Source organism: Crocodylus porosus, unplaced genomic scaffold, assembly GCF_001723895.1.
Source record: "Crocodylus porosus isolate Cpor-Errol unplaced genomic scaffold, CroPor_comp1, whole genome shotgun sequence".
Lineage (NCBI taxonomy): Eukaryota > Metazoa > Chordata > Crocodylia > Crocodylidae > Crocodylus > Crocodylus porosus.
Genome location: NW_017728947.1, coordinates 13,547,666 through 13,569,811, shown reverse-complemented (window position 1 = coordinate 13,569,811; position 22,146 = coordinate 13,547,666). Strand labels below are relative to the sequence as shown.

Below are 22,146 nucleotides of genomic sequence, written 5' to 3'. Positions count from 1 at the left end.
AGTGCTTTTATAAAACAGAGATCAATTCTTTGAAGGCATCCCAGTTTCAAACACTAGCTGAACTGTCAAGGGAAAAGAGATTTTTGCTAATGGCAAAAGAAATGATTATTTTAGGGAGTGAATTAATAGGATGTTAATGAGCCTTGTTCCCAGTGAATTGTTCACTTCACACTTGACAGCAGCTCCATGGATCATAATGGAACATGTCTGTTCTTAACTGGAAGTTTTAATATTTTGTACTGAAAGATCATAATGTTGCCTCATCATTAAAATAACCACAAAATTAACTTTTGCCCCAGGGGAGAGGCAGATAGCAGCCTCATGGCCTCATTATTCTTTTTAGGAAGAATAATGTTTCCTGTTGATTGATATAAGCTAAAAAGGTCCCGTTAGAATCCCACAGCAATTGAAAGAGTAAAAAAAGACACAAGCATATGGTTCTATGGAGTTTCACCTGTCTGAAGGTGATAGTTGTGAATACTTTAGGCCCTGATCTTCTATGCATGTGCCTAACACGTTGTGGGGACTGCATTACAAGAAGTTAGAGGAAGAGACTAGGAGTGAAGACTCCAAGTTCTCACAACTCGCTGTGCAACTTTGGGCAGCTCACTTAACTTCTGTGTGCCTTAGTTTACCCATTCTCAATGCAGCACAGCCCCTGTTCCATGGATTTCAGTGGGATTCACATATCTGAAAATTGGCCAAATGAATCACCGAGACTTAATTTATAAATTTTTAGAAATGGCTTTGAGCTCTCTTATCATGGTACACTTTTTTGTGGAGGCCAGTTGAAGGTGAGATGCTAAGATGGGTTTGCTGTTCTATAATTGTTATAGGCAACGTGGGTTATTGGATTTATGGAAACCCCATATGACAAAGAGGGAGGTAGCACATAATGGGAAAATAATTGCAAAACCAATCACTGCTTTTTTTTTTTAAAGTGCTTTTTGCCATGTTTGTTGTTGTACATGCAGGAGCTGAGATATCAACTCATTTGGTATCAGAAATTTACACTTCTGATTTTTACCTCCTGCTTTAGGAGATTGATGTGGCTGCCAGGCTCTTGTGCTGTAATTATTCAGATGGCTTAAATTTAAGAGATCTACGAGCAATCCTGGAATTTGTTTCAGGAATGCCCAATGCCAGTCAGAAAAGTGCATACAAGAAGGGGCTATAGGGCACAACTGCATTCTCTCAATCCTGGAATTGTTCCACTCTAGTCCTCAGATGTAAATAAGAGTAGCCTGAGGACTCTGCTACTGGTGCCAGGAGGTAGTTAACCACAGACAGCTGAGCTGCAGGGACAATCCAGACACTTTCCTTTGCCAAAGCGTACTCCCTGCACCAGCTACAAATGGGGAGGGAGGCACAGAGGCTGGTCTGGTGAGCCTGCATCCCCTTATCTTCCCTTTATGTTGTGGGAAATCATCCTGGGGCTGGATAAGCCAGCTCTGGTGGAATTTATGCCAGCAAACTGGTGCAAGCATACTGGAATGCTGGGGACTATCTGGTTCCTTTTGTCTTAAACATAGTTTTTCCTGTCTCATTTTAATGAGGATATGATTCAATTCTGTAGTCAGTCCTTGGGAAGAGCTCCCACTATGGAGTCAATTGCAAAAAAATGAGAAAGAAATTACACTGCATTTGCAGATATCTTTCACAACAGCAAGCCAAACTCTTCCTAGAACTGGTATGGGATGGAAGTCGATAGTAATCCTTCTAACTTAATTTACATTACCAGGGATCTGCACAAGTATTACAGAGAATATGGTCTAGGCTACCATTCTTTTTACTCTACTTCATGGTTGCCTTATAGCCTTGGAACAAGTTATCACAATCCCAAATGAACTAATAATAGTTAATAAAAATACTGATTAAAACTTAGCTGTAGCTCCTGTCTCAGATTTTCTTTCAAGGCAGAAGCTATAATGAATGCATACCAGTTTAAAAAAAAATCAGTACAAGAATGAAATTAAAATTGAATTCATATGTAATCAACAAATGTCTCTCCTTATCAGTCTATATTAATACAAGCATAACTTACAATATTGTAGTCAAATGAAAAGGATTTATTCAGTGAAATTATCAAGTGCAATGAACGTGAACAAGCTGTGGGAAAGTGAATGGAGAACCCCACATTCAAAGGGTACAGATCTGCATACTTTTTAATGCAATTTAGGCACTTGATATGGACTAGAGAAGAAGAGTCATGATTTAAGTACTGTTACATACACAGTGCTGTAAGACAGCTTAGAGAAGTCATATAGATGGGTGGATTTGCTTTGCTTTGCATATTATTATCTCTCTGTTTCTGACAGTGAAATGTCTTGAGAGCATGAAGCAACAGCAGATGCATTTCATTAGAATTATTCTTTCAGAGTCTTGCTTGGACAGGCAATTCTTCCCCTCACGCCTCCCTCTGCCATGATACGCACCCTTTCTTTTATAACTGGAGATATATCTTTTCTTCTGCTTGGTGTCTTTAACATGTGTTTACATCATAACACTGTAAAAAGCAATACCCCTTAAGCTTAACTGATGAAACTCATTCCTTGAAATAGTTGAAGTCACTCGAGTTGTGTGCACTTGTGTTAGGTCTGAATCTTACATTATGAAGAAAGCACTGCATTTGAAAGCTTATCCAAGCTACAACATCACTCAAACACTATCCCTAGTGTAATTTTATTGAAGTCAATAGATTCATACTAGGGATGGATTTAGTCCAATATTCCATATACTGAGATTTCTCATTCACTGTAGAAGCAAAAATCACGATCCCTTACAGTGATCCAAAGAAAAAAAAGTCCAAGGAGAGAGAGAGATTGAGAGAGAAAGAGAGACTCAAGAATCTGTTTTTTGTTTTTTGTTTGTTTTTTTCCCACCCCCCAGATGTTGCCTTTTGGAATTTGTAAAGCCCTTTGGCTGATGATCTGAGATTACAGCAGTAACTTTGCAGCAGTTGTGACATGGCTGCTTTGTTAGGTATAATGAGATGCAGTTACCTCATGCACTCTAGAAATAACAGCAGCATCTTACTGTTTTAAAAGCTGATTAATTTATTGTTGGGGTTTTTTTTTTCCAGCGTTCAGCTTCCCTAAGCATTGTGGGCTTTTCCAACACTTTAGAAATGGAACTATCTTCAACAAGGTTAACTAAGTCAGCTGATCCACAGATGCAAGGTGTATCTGCAGTAACATTCGGCCAATCCCAAAGCATGCCTCATGCCTCTGATATTCGACCAGAATCTGTGCCTGGCTACAATTTGGCATCAGACAGAGCTATAAATGATCTAAGCCCTGGGACTACTAATAACCTAGCAACAGGTGATGTGATCCTGGGGAATGCTAAGTGCAAGGTAAGAATTGCAAACATGTCTAACTACTTTACTGTTAACAAAATGTACCTTAATTGATAACATTGTTGTTACAGCCAGTAGCTTGAAGGTTGCTATGTTAATAACTGTATTAATAATAATAATAATAATAATAAATATTGTTATGATAATTACTAATAATATTTAGTTGTTCTCTTAATTTTTTTTTGGTGTGGAAATTAAGGAAGTAAATAGCAGAAGTTGATTCCTTTTTTTTCTTTTTCTTCCAGCTGGAAAATGAAGATTTCAGTACAACTAGTGACCCCCTTGGTAATGACTCAGCCACTACCAGTCCCAGTACAATTAATGAATTAGCTCTCCCTATGCAAAATATGTTAGAAGAGCCTATTAATCTTTCAGTCAAGAAATCTCAACAGTGTGCCTCTCCTTCTACACCAATCAACAATACTCCTTGCCTGCTATCAGCCAGTGTAAAACAACTTAGCAATGAAAAAGGTACCAGGTTTTTCTTGATCTTCTTTGTTGATGCTATTGCTTTTTAAATCACCATTTGTTGCAGGCCTTGAAATACAATGTGGTTACTTTTATTCCTAAATGTATGCTATTCAACTTATTGTACTGCATGCTATAGCATTGTTTAAAATATCACACCTAGTCCTGTGGAAGGATAATGTTTGATCTATTTTGTTGAGAAAAGCACAGAAATTGTATACGTTTTAATTGCTAACTGCCTTATCCGTGAATTGAGTACGATGGAGAGTTCGCAAGTGGGATAATGATGTGAAGTACCTGGAGTATTAATTTTGTTAGCAGATCTACTGTTAATGAGATCTGCAGCTTCAGCTGTTGAAGAGCTGATTTAAAGAGTCCAAATGCAATTTTTAAAAATGTCTTCCAAAATGTAACGTGAATTCTGCTAAGTCTAACGCATGAGATTCAGTAACACAGCACATATTGCTCAGGTTAATATATCGCACAGTATGTGCTTTGTCTTGGCTCAGTCTGCTTCAGAACAAGTCCCTTCAGCCAAGGCTTGCTACTTCTTTTCATAATGGAGAATTAGACCTTGTTTAACTCTCTTTACAGGCAGGTTGCCAACATGCCTGTGCTACACTGTAACGCTTCAATCCTGCAGACCCTAAAAGTCAATGGGACTATTTGCACAGGATTGCAGGAAGAAGCTATTCCTCTGTGACTTATGCTGATATTTGGCTGCTTTCCTGTATAATGGATGAATTAATATTGCTATCTCTGCAGTATATTTATAGTCAGAGAATTGTAATGAGTATAAAGAAGGGACCAGCTCAATGATACAAGAGAATGTATTTGCCTTCCCTTAAGTGTATTGAGCCATATTGTGACAATTATACCAAAGGGCTTTGTATGGGCAGCAAGAATTGGCAGCTCTGTGAAAGGAGCACTGAAGAGACTGTGCTTCAGGCAAGCTAAGTCTCTCCAGGGCTGTTCTGTGCACACAGTATGCTCCATCCACTAGCAGATTGCTCCACCTGAAGCACTGATCTCCACTGTAGGTTTTCAAGAATCTCAAGAGGTTTTCTACTTCATCTCCCTGCTCTGAGGCAAGATTAAATATATATCTAGACCATACCTATATTTGTCTACCCTTTTCTTAAAAATCTTCACTGACAGAGCTTTCACAAATTCCTTATGTGACCCATTTAATTGTTTGGCTATCTTACTACCTTGCTATAAAAGCTGATAGTTTATTGCCCTGTCGTAGTGGACCTAAAGAATGATTTAATGATTGTCTTTTTCATAACAGCTTTTCACGTTTGAAGACACTTATCATGCTCCCTCTATCAATCTTCTTTTTATCAGACTAAGCAAACCCTGTTCCTGCAACTTTTTTCATGTCATTGTCTTCAAAACCTCTTTTCACTCTTATTACTCTTCTCTAGACTCTCTCTAATTTGTCTACAAGGTGTCTATGAACTGTGAGGCCCTCAAAACAGCACACTGTGCTCCAACTGAGGTGTAAACAATGCCACAGAAAGTAGAATAATTATCGTCTATATCTTATATGTGAACTGCCTGTTAATAGTTACCAATATAACATTTGCTTGTGTGTTTTCTGCAGCAGCAGTTGACTTAATTTATTTTATGGTCTACTATAACTTTCCAGATAAGTTTGTGCACTATTTCTGCCCACAAGGTATTCTTCCTTTTGTATTTATGAATCTAATTTTTCCTTCTTAAGTGTGATACTGTTCACATCTGAAATTTTATTTGGATTTTGGATCGCTTGACTAATTTAGCAACATCATTTTGAATTCTAAGTCTCCCAAAAGAATTCAGTACCTCCTAGCTTAAGGTCATTTGAAACCGTTGAAGTGGTACACATTCAAGTTATCAGTGAACATATTGAATAGCACTGGTCTCAGTACAGAACCTGCTTAGGACTCCATTTAATATGTCATCCCATTTGGACAATGAACAGTGATAATTGCTTTTTAAGTACGTTTTTTCAGCCACCTTTTATTTTGGTCTCATTTCAAATCTTTGTTAGCTTAATAGGACAGGTTTTCCTAGTGCTTCCTTCCTGAGCCTTTAAAACGATGATATTCAGTTTATTTTCTTGTTAACATTGTAATTCTCAAACAAGTCCATGCCAAAAGTAGAACATGTTCATAATGGGCCCGATCCTGTTCATATTTAAGGTCAATGCCGGTTCAACATAGCCCCATATTTACAAATTTATACATGTACTACACTATTTAAATCATATTTTCACATATAAACAAGAATACAGCATGCCTGTATTTGTACAGATGCTCTGATCAGTTACTTTTGTTGGGAAGGGTTCCTCAGTCTTAGGACAGAATTGGTCTAAAGCTGAGAGAGACAACAGACATCATTCTAGAATAGCAAATGGTATATACATATGAAATTGTTCTATTATTCACATATGCTATACTGTTAAAAAGTAAAAAATATATTAATATTGATATACCCCTCTGTCTTTAATTTTACTCTGATATTATGTATATTTTATTAATTTCCTTACCTTCTGTTACAGATTTCAGTAATTGTGAACAGGAACATTTTGAAATGGATGTGAAGAATAATCAGAACATCAGGTAGTAGAATCACTTTCCACTCAGAAGTACTGGACATGAAGTATTATCAGTTTGTTCAGAGAATGCATCCTGTTTACTGATATCAGCAGGTTGTTTTAAAAAGGAAACAATCTGTTCTGTAACTGATCATTTTAAAGACTCACCAAATTACCGATGATGACAGTTCCTTCAAGGCATATCCAAGGCCTTTTAAAATTGTATTGTTATTTTCTAAGGCTGTCTCAGTGACACTGGTCTTACAGTAGTCCCATCTGCAGAGGATATGTAGGGGCATCCTGGAAGCTGTGCTCAACAGAGCTTTCATGCGGTTGAAAAATCTGGACCTACACATTACTAAAAATCATAGGTGGTAAAGTGTTTCTTTAATCATTTGCTGCTCTGGAACAAAACAAACATTCATTGATATCTAGTTTGTAGATCTGTTCAGGAATTAGTCTGCAAAATGGTTTTCTTTGAAAAATGTTTATTGGGTGAAAGCTAAAAGTGTCACAGGTACATATCTGTTCCCTCAGAACTTTTCTTGGGAAAGGTTTCTCCAATTCAGGATGGATGTGTGGACAAAAGCCACAATAGAATAGTGAACAAATACTCAATCCTTGAGGAGCAAGCTTGTTCTTATGAGACTCGGGAGTCCCAGGTTCAAGTCCCTGCATTGCTAGGCTTTGACTAAGGACTAGAACCTGGGTTTCCTACATCCAGGAGTGCCTTGACCATTGTGTATTGGCTATTCTGAGGTGGGAGGCAGGGAGAGGAGGAAGTTGGGGAAGGGAGACACAGATTATGTGGCACGTTGGTGAGGTTCAGAGCCATGGACTGAATCAGGCAGAGCATGAACTTGAGCCTGGAATGCCACAGCTCATTGCTATAGCAGTTGGGATGGGGACTGTCTCATTATCTTTTTCTTATTTTATTGCACCAACCCCCGCTCCCAAATCTTCAGAAGGTTTCGGTGTCATTCCAGCCTGGAATGGTAAATTGTTAGACATCTTTTAAAAAAATGTGGTATAGAAAGACTGTTTTCTACCCAACTCTTCTTTTGTGTTCCTTAATTGCAGAAGACTATATATTTGTAATACTCCATTTCTAGCAGGGTGTAATGGGGATTCAGCTGTGTATGGGCTCAGAGTGGACTGGGTGATTTAAAAAAGATTACATGCCAGTGAAGATAAATTATCACTTTACCAGAAATAACAAAGATGCATCCTGATCCTTCTTGAAGTCAATCCTCATTTTACCTAAGTTACTTATAACCAGTTATCATCTGTTGTTTTTATCTGATGTAAAACATAATTCTGTTAAAAAAGAAGCCATTTTTATATGGTAGCTAAAGATCCCTATGTCCTTCTGGCTATTTATTGGTTATAATGGGGATTGTATTTATTGAAATGAATTGAAGGGTTTAACCCATTTTAGAGTATAGAGAATGCATTTTAAAAGTGTCCTCTCAGACTTGGAGAACTACGTTTTCAAAGCAATGTTGTATTCATATGCTTATGGTCATACAACCTATATCAATATTAACAGACTAAAAGATCATATTAAAAAGTTAATTAATCCAAGTTATATGTTTAAAAGTACTGAACAGACCAGAAATATATGGCAAAATGAGGAGTACAGACCACTAAATTATATTACCATTAATATATATAATTTTACTTCTAAATATTGTTTTCTTAATTTTTTTCAATTAGATTAAGTGTAATTTTTCTTGATGCTAGTGTCAAACATAGCTGGCTTTCTGTAGTCACAGCACAAAGATAGGAGGGCAAGGATTAGGCAGAGATTTAAGCCCTCATCCATCAAAGAATTTAAAGATGTATTTCTATTTTAAAGAAAAGGATTCCCATTTCTGTTTAGCAAAGCCCTCAAATAGATGCTTAAATCCCATTGACTGCAATTGTAAGTGTACTTAATGCTTACTGGATCAGGGCTTTTAAGAAAGGAAACAAATGTAGTAATATAAGAAAAAAGTTGAAATTAAGAGAAGATGATTCCATTTAATACCAGTAACTCTTACCACCCACCATTTTGATTTCAGTGCTTACGCTAAGGAGTTGAAGATCCCCTATGTGCGACTGGAACGTCTGAAAATTTGTATGTCAGAATCTGGGGAGCTTCCAGTGTTCAAACTGCAGCCACAGAAGAGTGAGCAAGATGGAACTTTTCTTCTCATAGTTGAATGTGGTACCCAGTCTTCCAGTATGGCAATAAAAGTAAGTTGAGCTTGCATCATGGTTTGCTTGCTTGCTTGCTTTCTCTGTCCCCAACTCATTGTATATATGGTTACAGATGATGCTAGGCTTTTGTATGATTCACGTAGACCTGCTGATGAATTTTACTCTCCTGACATTCTCTGAACCACAATGGCAATGGGTGGGAGTATAAAACCCTGAGACAGATAGTTAATAGGGCTGTGCAAAGCTTTAGTCCTCAGTTCAATTCAGTGGCGATTTGGTCCAATTCGGCGGTGAATCTCTGAATCCAAATCGAATCAGAGAGCCTTTTAATCTTTCCGAATCGAATCAGAACCCTTCAAATTGATTCGGAAAGATTTGGAGATTCAGACACAGGCACAGCTTTAAAAGTTTTTTCTACATACCTCTAGGTAGCAGGGGCTCATGAGTAGTGCGATACTGGGGTGCATCGCACTACAGAAGTGTGAGGAGCTCCCCAGCATGCTCAGCAGCAGACCCAGAAGTGGTCCAGAAGCACTTCAGGTTCACTTCTGGGTCTGCCAGAGAGTGTGCTAGGGGACTTGCCCCCGCCCTCCCCCCCCAGCTCAGTGACTGGTGCCTCCTGGATCTGGGAGGGCACCTGGAGTCCCCCCGCGGCTGATTGCTGAACCGGGAGGGCACAAGGAGGGCCCATCATGCTCCCTGGTGAATCCGGAAGTGGAGGGGCCCCCCACACTCCTGTGGGATTATTCATCCACCCCAGCATTGCAGTGTTCACGAGCTGCACTGGTACCTTGAGGCATGTAGAAAAAACTTTTAAAGTTGTGTCTATGGCCAGATCGCTGATTCTCCAAACCAGTATCGAACCTTCAGATTCAGATTTGGCTGAATCAAATCAACAAATTGAATCACTGTCCCTGATTTGAATCCGAATTGAATAGGGCCTACTTCACACACCCCTGATAGTTAACACATTAGCTATTTGTTAGCTATGGTGTTAGCTATGCTCCATGGTGACAGGCCATCTTTCATCAACTCCAGGAACAAGGTCCTAGGGATGCCCTGGTACTAGATTTCTGCTTGGCTGAAGAACTGGTGGTTTAGGGCATGCCTAGTCTGTCCTCATTACCTCATTCCCAGGGTGAATATGCCAGGGCGGGGTTTATTACTTAAGCAGCAGGGCTGAGCTTCCTGCTATAACAATGCAGACATAACCTACATTTGTGTGGTATTCCTCCCTGCTCCTTCTTTAATGTTGGAGGCATCCCAGTAGTGTAAAACTTCCATCATCTCAACATAGCTCTAGTCATAACATGACAGTGTGGGATGGGAAAAGCAGAACAGAGCTTTTTTTTGGACTGCTGAGATCAAGAATGTATTTGCTTATAACTTGCTTCACTATGGATGTGACATGAAATATAACTGCCATCTAAACAAGAAAATACATGGGATGTATGGCATGGGGTTAGCACTACCTCCTCCTTATAGCTGGGGCAACTGAGGCACAGAAAGGCAGTGCCTGGTCCCAAGTTGCCCATCAGGCCAATGGAAATAGGGACTCCAGAGTCCAAATCTAGTGGCCTATCCAAGAGTCCACTTAAGATGCACCTATTTTACATGTAGGGGCTTGGATGTGGAAATGATGATTCTGTGATTCTGGGTTTCTCTTCCTTCAAGGTCAATCAAGATAACCCATCTGAAGGAAAGATTCCCAAACTGGGAGGCTCAGAAAATAGGAAAATCCCCATCAATCCCCCATCAGGACAAGTACCATCTCCTTTTGTAGATATCTTTCCTGTTGATCATAAGCTTAACAATGGCATTCCTAGTACAAGAAAACCTCCACTTCCTCAGGAAATCAGTCCAATTGAGAATGAGGATTTCTGTGCTGTCTGTCTGAATGGAGGAGAACTGTTGTGTTGCGACCACTGTCCCAAGGTCTTCCATCTGTCATGTCATGTTCCAGCCCTGCTCAGCTTTCCAGTGTGAGTACATAAATGCATCCTTAAAGCAACCCTGAGCCTTGGCCTGCTGTCTGAGGACTGTATGTGGTAGTGTTATACTCTTTCACTGAGTCTCTCTTAACTTTTGTTGGTCTTTTTTTGCTTTGCCAATCTCACAGAGGGCAACAGGATTTCCACAAGCTCTTCCAAAGTAGGAGCCACTCTAATTTTTAACAAGATCAGTTTTCAGTCATGTGTGCTCCTCTGGCCACCCAGCCAGTACTACAAAGGAGGGGCAGACCTGAATTTGATAAGCATCAGTGCAAGGTGCTGGAGGCAAATAAAACTTTACATAGTGCATGAAATCTCTGGCAAGGTTCAGACAGCTCCATCAAAAGATTAGAAAATAGTGTAAGGACCAGAAAAATCAGGGTGCTTCATTTCACAGAGCATTTTCTCAGTTTCTTTAGGGAAAAATGTTCATCCCGTCTCCATATACCAAAGCAAGTAGGCAGCTTGGCTTTCTATACACATGGATAACCTGAAATTTGCTGAGGAAGCTTAGCACACTTTGGCCATTTTTTGAAAGTTACTACATTACTCCCTGGACTTCTCTCTAATCTGTCAACTTGCCAAGGCCTAATGGTAGGACCTGATGTGTGACCGAGATTCGAACTAGGGAGCACTGGGTTATTTTTCAATCGGGAAATTTAGAACGGGATGTTGAGTAAATGAAGTCTGTAAATTCTGTTTTGAGATTCTACATTTCTAACATAAATATTTTATAAAAGAAGTCAGGAACCCTTGTTTCTGTGAAGCACAATTAACTTTGCCTCTCAAGTCCCTTTCAATATGGGATATAAGGCTTACATGGTCTTTGTCCTCACAAGGCAGCAAGTTTGTTTTTTATTATTTTATTTCCCACCCCTAGAAATTACTAAATTATTATTATGCTCTGTTTTCAAAATAGCATGTAAAATGTATGTTTACTAGGCCAGATTTGTTTCTGTTGAAGTCATTTAGTTGCTTTAACTAAATAACTCTTCTTCTGGCTGTAATGTTCTTGTCTTGTCTTGTCTCTTTCTAGCTATTCAAACCCTGGCCCTCCTAAAGTTGTCTTTGTCAGTGTGGGATTGGCAACTGCTGCAAAAGGGATGTGCTAACACTTTCCTGCACACTTGCATTGAATTGGGGGTAGGGGGCATGTATATACTTTGGCAAAAATGCAGTAAAATAACACTGAGTTGTTTGCCAATTCGTATATCTACCTATTTAACAAATAGTTTTTCTTACTAGGATCCGTTTGGTTTGGAGAATCTTCTGTAGCTTTATGTAGCTTTAAGCTTCTATAATTAATGTTATGAGTATCTTTATGCGTATCCAATGTATCCATTCTGTGTGGTGAATATTTTCCTCTATTACCAGTAAGGGCTTAAAGTAATTCCTGCTGGTTCAGTTGGACTGCCAAGTGTTCTCATCAGTGTAGAACAAAGGGTGAGAAATAATGATAGTGGCTAACTAGGGACTCAGCTGGGACCACTGGTGTTTATCTCATTGGCTGCTTTTCGTATTTTGTAATATTAAAAAAGGAGTACTTGAAGCCATTTAGTTGGTCATGTTGCTGGCGTGCATTAACACATACTTTTAGTTCTATTTCCTGTTCCTCTATTCCATCCAGAGTCAAGTTAACAAACTATCTGAAATGGTATCTATCTTAAATCAGATTGAATTTTATTAGTAGATGCTTAGAATTATGAATCCATACTAAAGCTTTTGGAGAGAGGTTTTCAGTCTGGGTAGCATCTAGCACAATGAGCCTAATGATTAAGTTGCACTGTAATATGAACACTAGACAAAAATAGAGAAGGTAAGTTATAAATTACACAAATACAAACCCATTAGGCACCACTTGCTTTTTCAGTTCAGAAATACCTTGGAAAAAATCTCATCGGAAACTTTGCTAATATTGTGCTGCAGGGGAGAATGGGTGTGCACACTCTGCTGTAATCCATTGAAACCAGAGGTGGAGTATGACTGTGAAAACACACGCTGCAGGCACATTAACAAAGCACTGCATGGCCTGGATGACTGTGATCAGAAGGTGGGTACAAATGTAGTTAGACAAAGAGCATTTAATATCAGAGTATGCCTTTGCAGTAGAGACTCATGAGCATTTTGATGTCTTGCATGATGACTACTAGAGTTTTTCAGAAAGTTGGGGTCCAAGTACAATTTAAATCACCCATTACACTTTTCTTGGCTTTCTAAAAAGTCCCGTTTAATTTTATGATGAAGGCAATGTTGCTGAGATGGTCAGAACTGGAAAGTCAGTTCCTTTTTCTATCAAGCAGAAAAAGCAAAGCCAACAACAGAGGAAGGTTCCTCATTGCACCTAGCTCATCTGTCCTAAACTTCTGTAATGAGAATACCTCCCTTCATTCACACCTCTGCTTAGGCCACCTGTGATGGTATTTTTATATAGTATAAGGCAGGACTTGCAGGGCATCAGCCCCAGATGCTGACTATGAGGGGGCACGAGAATCACCTCTCTGGGAGTCTTTCCTTTGTGCTGCCCCTGTCAGGGCATAGCAGCTTGGCAGTGCAGTGTTGCATCCAGCAGTGCATGTAGGAATGGGGTAAGGGGGAGAGGCATGTGGGGCAAATGGCATGGTGCTTCCTCCTCTACTGGTTCACCTCCTTTGCCAGGTTCAGCTCTGCACCCAGTACGTGGGTATGGGTGGGGGGAGGAAATGAAGCACCAGGGTGGGCTACCAGGGAGCCCAGCCATGGGGCTGCCGCCGCCACAGCTGCTGCTGCTTCAACAGCAACAGAGCATCAGTAGCCCAGGCAGGTAAGACTTCCCTTCTCCTTACCCATGCCTCCCCTCCCCTCTTCATCTACAGTAGTCGGTATATCCCACTCCTGGGCTCACTATGCCTCCGTTTTTGTGATGTGGACACCTATTGAAATCCTTGATTCCTTTCACGTAGGCCGTTGATCAGCTTGAAGATTATGGCAACGCATTTAGTGACTTGAGCCAGACAATAACTGTTGGTCTCAGTAGCCACTCTCTGCATCCATTAAATCCTTTGTGAAAACTGATTTTTTTTGAGAAAGTCAGTGTATACGCCATACCAATGAAGTAAGGCTCACAAATACATTGGCTCATGCCTCTCAATCATATATGTATGTTTAGACCATTCAGATCTTTTGGAATTGAATAGAGAAAAGAATTTCTGTTGCTTAGTTGACAAAGATGAGTTAAGTACAGCTACTCAAACAGTTCTGAAGACTGCCTCCAGAGAAAAAAAGGAACTGTAATATAAATTAACATGTTAAGCCAATAAAGTTAACATGAACTGCAGGATTTTTACACAGTCCCACTAAATATATTTTTTCCAATATTAATGGGGTACGTTTGGCCAGCTACTGCCAGAGATTCTTGCTTATTGCTTTTTGTTAATGGTCCATGGCAGCTAACTTACTAAAAAATAAGTTAGCTGTTCAAAAATTCTGTGTGAATTGTAGCTGTGTGTAACCGCACTGGGGAAAAGATTTGTAAAGGGTTGTGACAAAATGGGAAACAATGACTGTATATCTCACAAAATTGTAAGAAAAAGTATCCAGTTATTTGAGGCAGACATGGTTCTTTGGGTAAATCCAATATCTTTTATTAGACCAGCTCAAATAGTTGGAAAAAATCTTCTTAGCAAGATTTTAGGCACAAATACCTTTTGTCAGGCTAAGGAAGCATCTGCAGATGGTCTGTGCTCTTCCTGGATGGAGTGGTAAAGCAGCCAGTACATATGCAAGAAAGCCAGTCAGTTAAAATGTAAATGGAAGTGGTTAGTAGGTGAGAGACAGGTTGGGAGTGGGGGAGGGGGAATGAATTTAACTGTAGTTTATATTTTTAAGTTTTTGTAGAAAGTCTGTTGAGTCTTGGACAAAACTTGCTTTTTTGAGTGACAACAGGTTTTAGGTTTTTTGATGTGTTATTTGAGGTGTTTGCTTTAACATTCTGTCATCTTAAAAACAATGGGTTTAGTAAGTTAAAGTAAATTAAGACATCAAAACTCTCTGCAAATGTGTGCTTTATATAATTGAGTTTTCTGTACACGTGAATTTTCCAATTTATACAAAACTATCATTATATATACAGTTATTTGTTATAAATATATAACTGCGAGTGCACTCACGTGGTTAAGCACAATCCTGGAGTGGAATTGGTAGGTCAGTTTAGACTAATCTAGTCTTTTTATAGTTATTTTTTCTGACAGTTATAAAATATGTGTACGTTATAGGTTCAGCTGGATCATTGTTTCCTTGGATCATTTAAGAGTGCAGACCTCTACCTGATTTTACTGTCCATGCAGTAATCAGCAGCTGCATCTAATGATGTTCTTAGGCAAATAGTTTTCACATCATTTATGCTTTTCTTTTAATCAGGTATTGAAATAGATGTGAGTGTAGAATAAAAGTTTACCATCCTGTATGGTTTAAAGTACTGAGCTTTAACATGACATAATTTGCATAATGTCTGAAGTGAAATGTCCTTTGGCATTAGTGCTGCATAGGCTGTTTAACAACTTTCAGTTGTCACAGTACTGAGTCAGTGGGTGCTGCAGAACTTTGCCCAACTCCGTTTAAAAACAAAATAAATAGGTAATGTAAATTTGTGTTTTCCAGAAGTGTGAAAAGTTGGTGCTTTTCCTGTTCTGCAGCAGTCTGAGCCTACCCTTCCACGAGCCTGTCAGTCCACTGGTAAGTACTACTTACACACAGAGATGAGAGAATCCAAATTGTGCTCCAGGTCTTCTAAAACATTTCTCCCTTGTCTTCCTAAAGATAGCCATACTTAATAGTGTCTTTCCCCACTGATAGCTGTTTAGAAAATATAACCCTAGTAGCCTATACAATGTGCCAGCTAATATTTTAGTGCCAGGTTTGAATTTTTTGTTTAAGTTGTTTGCAAGACATGAGGATGGTAGTACGTATCACAGTAAGCTGGGACAACTGACTTCCTCTATATGGAGAGAACGTAAAATGATCTAGTGATAAAATGATACTATTGAATACTGTGCTGCAGTACGGAAGTCTTAGACTGAGATGTAACTGTAGACGTCCTCTTTTCTGGTCTGTTGTCTGACAGAAGTGATGCCATTCTGTTTTCAGTAGGAAAAGGAGTTATCTGTACTACTGTTAAGACTCTGGTTGCCTGTTGGTATTATAGTAACAATCATTACCTCAGTATGCTGAGGAAAATACTGATTATGACAAGATGAAATGAAAGTATCATGACACTGGAGCACAGCTTGAAGCAAGTTGGTGGAGAGAATGAGAGAAAAACGATAGTCCCAGCATGAAGGGATGGTCCATAGGGTAGTATAAAATAAAAATACCACATAACAAGCTGTTTGTGGAACTTATTAGCAACAAGAAAATTGTTTCTCAGAGAGAGAGGGTCTAATATGTGGCCTGCTAAGGAAGCTGTGGGTTCATCAGTAAAGTTTTGTGGTGACAATTTTATACTTATTCCAGGCTGAGCAGTGTCTGTCGTGCTGTTGTGCTCTGGTATGCTGTTGTGCTCTGGTATAAAGGCACAACAGAAAGGACAAAAATGCCACAGCTCTACTTTTTAACCAGCAGAGAGGATTAGCTTAAATGCAGCCTTCCTGCGAAGGGCCTTTGTTAGTTGAGTGGAACAAGTTGGTTCTCTCTCTTTTCTGTAAACTGAGTGTTGCAGAACCTTATTTTTTGGCAGACCTAGGTGTAAGGGTTACCTACATGGTAGTAGTATTTATGTAATTCCTAAGGCTTAAATGACAACAACTATGCCATGCTGTGACAGGTGAAACTCCAGAGACTGCAGATTGCAGAAGAGACACCATAGGGCAGTGATCATTCTCACAGTCAGGTTGGTATTTAATCCAGTCTTAGATTTGTCTACAGAGAAACGGGGGAAGATGGCGTTGGTCTAGAGCAGTGGTTCCCAATCTGTGGTGCACATATCACCAGTGGTATGCAGACAACCTGTTAGTGGTACTCATTAACAAATTTATTATAATTACTTTATATGACAAAAGTTTGGTGGTGGTACATAAGGTTGAAGTGAAAAATTTGCTGGTGGTACTTAAGGTTGTATTGTTTTAAATTGGTGGTGCGCAATCTGTCAGAGTTTGGGAACCGCTGGTGTAGAGGTCAAGAAATCCATTTCAATTTCTTTTTCGACCTCAGTTTGACCCTTGGCAAACTCACTCCTGTTGTTCTGTAAAAAAACTCTCCTTATTTGTAGAATGGAGACATTAGGCATTAATACACATGCTCTGGGAGTGTGACGGGTGGGGGGTGCTTTAATTAGAGTGGTTTCAACAGCTTCCCCAATTAAAGCACCTGGAGCGTCCCATGTATCAGTGCTCCCATACTTCAAAATGGTGGCAGGAATGCTTTATCTAAAGCTTGTCAAATGCCTCCATTTTGAAGCATGGGGACACTGATACACAAGGCGTGGGAGGCTGCTGGAGTGCAGTAATTAGCATACTCCAACAGACTCGTAACTCCAGTGCGTCAGAGCAGCCTCCCTGCTTATGTATGGGCACCCATTAATACTGAATTTTCACACAGTTAAAAGCAAGGATTTCTTTGGAAGATATCTTTTATTGGACCAGTTGCATAGTTGGAATATAGTTAGACAACCTTTTGAATGCAAGACACATTCCAGCTGCATAGTTAGAATAGAGTTAGACAAGGTTTCAAATGCAAAACATTCAAAAGCTTATCTATTATCTCAACTATACAGTTGGTCAAATAAAAGATATCACCCAAAGAAATCCTTGCTTCTCACATAATTCCTGGACCATCCTGACTACAACATCATTCTAACACTACCTCACAGCTAAATGCTTTTATCTTTGTTCATATTGATCTTTGATTTCTTTGAATACCACAGGCAGTGTCATTTACAGGGTTCCTGTTATAAAAAAGATCACACATAACAATCTCTCTTCATTTTCGTTTAAATCACAGGCTCGGCATTACTATCAGATCATTAAAAGGCCCATGGACTTGTCAATTATCCGGAGAAAACTCCAAAAGAGGGAGAAATCACACTATTCTACACCCGAGCAGCTGGTAGCAGACGTGCGTCTCATGTTCTGGAATTGTGCAAAGTTCAATTATGTAAGTATCCACTATGCAGAAACCAGCACATGCCACAGTAAGTCAGAGAAAAGGGCAGAGAGCTCAAAATTTAACCCGGTCCCAGTTGTAGTGCTGGTTCCACTGAAGTTCCACTCTCATAATGGAGTCAACAGTCAGGTTTTAAATTCTTAGTAAATTCTACAGACTTGTTAATGCCAAAAATGAATGTTTTGAGTTTGGACATACTTGGATAAAGTTAAAGAACAGCATTTTGTCCACTGTAGCAGGATCAGGCATTCTAGGGGTGGCTGTGATGCCCCCTAGTGGGCACTTAACTTCTGCCTCCACTCTGACTCGCTGGGGTACCTTTTTTCCTTCCTCACTTGCCATGTCTTGATGTAATTATTTTTAGTGTGAAAGGGAGGCTGCCTCAGGATCCCAAAGGAAGCCCAATTTTGGCTCCACTGTGGCCCTTGGGCACTGAGTCATGGCTCTCCTGGCCCTATTACTGCTTTTTTGGACTATTTATAGCCTCTCTCCCCCCCTATAGCCCCACCCATGCCTCTCAGATGTTACCCTAGGTTGGGGGTTGCCAACATTTTGGGGCACAGTGCCAAAAACACCTGCAACTTCAATTTGTAAGATGTTGGTGTGCTAGGAGCAGAGAGCGGGGGAGCCGCAAGGGGCCTGATCCTTGTGGCAGTGCTGTCCAGACCCCTTCCCCAAAGCACAGGTGTCAAACAAAATGTCTTTGTGTGCCACACTGGCATGCATGCCGGAGTTTGCCTGCCTGTACCCTAGATCTACAGACCGGCTTGTATAGGCCTCGGTCATTTTGGCTTTAGTACACTGGTTACTCTTGCTGTAGACTGCCAACCTAGGCCTGAGTCCTCTGGCCTGGCTTTTGCATCTAAACTGCTTGGCCCTTGGCCTGTCCCACTCAGGCTTGGCCTATGGCCTGCTTAGCTTGAGCCTACCCCCAGCTCCTCCTTGGGGCACAGACTGGCCCTCTTGGCCTTAGCCCATCCCTGTCTCACCCTTAGGACTCAGGCTGTGGTCCTTTCAATTTTGGCTGCCCTGGATAGGGCTCAGAACCTGGGGTGCCTCCCATCCTTCCCTCCAACCACTATCCATTCCTCTGGTCCCTAACTATAAAACACAGTGCAAGCAGACTGCTCTTGGAGAAACGCAAAGCCTCCTCTGGGCTGTCATACCACTCCAGAAGCCTTCCCCAGCTTGCTGGTTCTCTCAGTCCCTGGGATACCTGATCTGCTCTGCAGCTTCTGCCTCTTACCAGCTCAGGCCAGTAGGAGCTCTTCCTACCATGGAGTTCAGGGCAGCACTGAATCCCTGCTGCAGGCTTATATCTACTGAGGCCCTCCCTTCTCAGTCAGGTTCTCTTCCGACTGGCCACAGGTGTGTCCTCCCAGCCTGATAGACTGCTTACTGCACTTAGGCTACAGTTGCTCCCTTGCTGCATTCCCTCCCACAGCTAATCCTGGGGCCCTTTGAGAGACAGACTGTAACAGAAGGTAACAGGAATCCCTGGCTCCCTGTTACATCCAACTAGCAGCCTTCCTTGCATATGATCTACCATATTGGCTTGGAGGGACCAAAGCAAAGTAACTGGCAGAAAGAAAATATATGGGAAGAGAGCTAAGAAGTTGCCAAAGCACTTGTTGCTTTCTGTACTCTGACCCAGAGCACATCCATCTTCTAGCGGGTGCATAAAATGTCTCTCTCAATAGTGGGTGTAAGTGCAGCAGGGCTATTAGACTATAGGGGATCCAAAGGAGACTAGTGGAGATATGCAGGACAGTGTCTAAGTGCCTTTAGATGCTATTTTAGAGAGGAGGCTAGGAAGACCTTGCCACCCCATTGGTGAGCTATATACATATAATAATACAGGATTATTATTTCTTCCCTTACAGCCAGATTCAGAGGTTGCGGAGGCTGGACGATGCCTGGAAGTCTTCTTTGAGGGCAAGCTGAAGGAGATTTACCCAGATAAGCACTTTCCTTTGATGCAACAAGAAGACTCTGATTCTGAAGAGGTAGAGAGTGAGCATAACCAAATGCCCCCCAAAGGGTTCCAGTGGCCATCATATGGACAGGATTGCATTCAGCCTAAAAGGAGGCGGCGCCATGCTGTAAGAATGCAAAAGCAAAAGCATTTGGTTGCTCAGTGGCCGCACTGCTAATTCTGTTACAGCTGTTGATGTGAAGTCTTGACAATGCTGTGTGGGAATAAACTGTCAAGCTTTTATCACATAAATATGAGCAGTTCTACAAATTTATGGCAAGATGCCCTCAATGGAATAAAGTGTCAGTGATTATAAATGTGTGTGAGCATGTGAGTGAGATCTCTGAGACTACATGGTTATCTTTCTAGCAGAAAACTGTGTCAAGAATAGTATGAAAGACAAGGAGCCCTCTAGCTATTCACTGTTTGTTTCCTTTGTACGCAGGAAAGCGAAAAAACTAAACGAACGATGTTTCAGCCAGCTAACAGCCTTCCTCAGGTGTGACCTGCTGGAGTTACCGGATTTGCTCTGAGGAACCAAACGTCCAGCAGAATAAATGACAGATTTAAGATGTGTGGGAGGAAAACAAAGCAAGCGTTCAGGCTGTTAACTTTAATTCACAAAACCTACCGATCACCTGCCTTATTCCTAGATGGTGTGGGTAGACCGAGGAAGCTAAAGTTTGGAAATTGTACCTAGTACTCCATCTGACTAATGATGTGTATGTTTGCAGTGCTTACACTGAAGTACTAATGCTGTGGTGACATGCAATGAAGAATAATAATAACAGTAGGATTTTTGTAATATATAGTACTGCTGAACCATTTCATAATCTATTTAATATGATCCTCCATTTTATAGAACACAGCTAACCATGTAATAATCTTGCAAACTGTGAAGCAAATGTTGCCTAAGTTGTGTAGCAAATACTGTTTGTGGTCACAAAAGATTAAATGTACTCTGGCTCAGTGATTGCTAAGGGAGCTAAGTGAGGCCTCTGAGACTTGGTTTAATGCAATTAGCTGGCTAGTTGTTTCTTTTGAAGGGGAGCATTTTCTTGAAATCACAAAACAGCAAGTGCTAATACTGAAGGCTCTGTGAGAGTTAGTTCTGAGCGTATAATGTTCCTTTGCAAAGAATCCCGGCATTGGTCTCTTACTGCTCTGTAGAGCACTAAGGGATTCCTAGAGCATTAAAGGCAGCATTTTTATAAAATCAGAAACCTATTTTGTCCTGTATAGGTTCTGGAGCTTATTGCGTTCATGATAAAGGAATTGCATGGTTATAGAAGTGCCTATAAAATAAAGCAACATTTCCTTCATTTTCTGTTTGGTTATTCCTGGTAGCTGAGAGTTAATAATAGTGCCACAAGATGGTGATAATGTGGATGTGCAGAAGCTCAAGCAAAAATGAAAGGATCTCTAATTCTTTGTTTCCTTGAATTACATGAACCTTTGACAGAATAACATCTAGAGCCAGATTGTAACCTTGCTGTTCACCTGTGCAAGGAACAGCATGTTGCTGTAAGGCCCCAAGAGCAGGGCATGTACAGAGAGGTGATTCACAGCCAGACAACCCCAAATTGTTCTTTGCTTCAGAAGCACAATGAGCCAGACATTATGTTGGCTAGTGCTTTGTGTATGTGCAGGGAGAGTGACTCCTCTTTGCACTTCTACCCAGCTATATAAGCTTCGCTTTTAATCTGGCCCCAAGAGAGGAGTGTTGTTGCAGATCCTATGCACAATTGAGTGCATTCAGTTACAATCAGTTTCCTGTAAATAAAGAAGATATTTTCAGCACAGTTTATATGGGCTATTTGGTCTGGAAACCATGTATGCTACTTTAGATAGCACTTTAAAGTAAAAGTTTATCTACATAATACTTGGATTTAATGTTATAATCTGTTGTCTGTATTGCTTATTGTTTGCCATTAACTCAGTAGTGAGATGACATTTTATTTGCCTTGAAATAATGGAATCTGCACTATTAAAAATGGTGTGCTACAAGCTGAATGAAAAGTTGAGGGATGAGGATGACAAAGGTATATGACAGTTTATCTTTAGATATGCTCTGTCTGCATTAGCTGTAAAAGCATCCTGTGAATAAAGATCCATATGCTTGTGCTTTTTCATCAAATTTGTCATTTTTTATAGAAAGAACTGCCTTGGTACAGAACATTGACGGCAGGTTCATGTCAGACTCTGTTAATCACACTCACCTGTGCCACAGGTATCAACTCCTCCTGGCTGGTAATGAATCCTGTCGAATGACCTACTCCTCCATTGGCATTGTTTTAGTAAGTGGCATCATATATAGTTTTCATTTAGGATCATATATAGGTGGAGCTAGAAATGATTTATTGAGCCTGTTGCCCTACCTTGGCAGAGAGAGCTTAGAATCTGTTTTCATTTTTTAGATGCTGTAGTTCTAACTTTT

General features: G+C 40.3%; 1 protein-coding gene across 2 annotated transcripts in view; it reads left to right on the top strand.

Annotated features, from left to right (window-relative positions):
• TRIM66 (tripartite motif containing 66) overlaps positions 1-21,838 on the top strand; it is an 84,345-nt gene extending 62,507 nt beyond the window's left edge. For both annotated transcript variants that reach the window (XM_019552065.1, XM_019552064.1), the window contains 10 exons: positions 3,083-3,355; positions 3,604-3,829; positions 6,372-6,432; positions 8,471-8,645; positions 10,284-10,591; positions 12,527-12,650; positions 15,236-15,310; positions 17,573-17,725; positions 19,618-19,836; positions 20,155-21,838. In XM_019552065.1, coding sequence (XP_019407610.1) covers positions 3,083-3,355; positions 3,604-3,829; positions 6,372-6,432; positions 8,471-8,645; positions 10,284-10,591; positions 12,527-12,650; positions 15,236-15,310; positions 17,573-17,725; positions 19,618-19,836; positions 20,155-20,214 — 1,674 coding nt within the window. In that variant the 3' untranslated portion in view covers positions 20,215-21,838. The remainder of the gene's footprint in view (positions 1-3,082; positions 3,356-3,603; positions 3,830-6,371; positions 6,433-8,470; positions 8,646-10,283; positions 10,592-12,526; positions 12,651-15,235; positions 15,311-17,572; positions 17,726-19,617; positions 19,837-20,154) is intronic.
• The last annotated feature ends 308 nt before the right edge of the window (positions 21,839-22,146 follow it).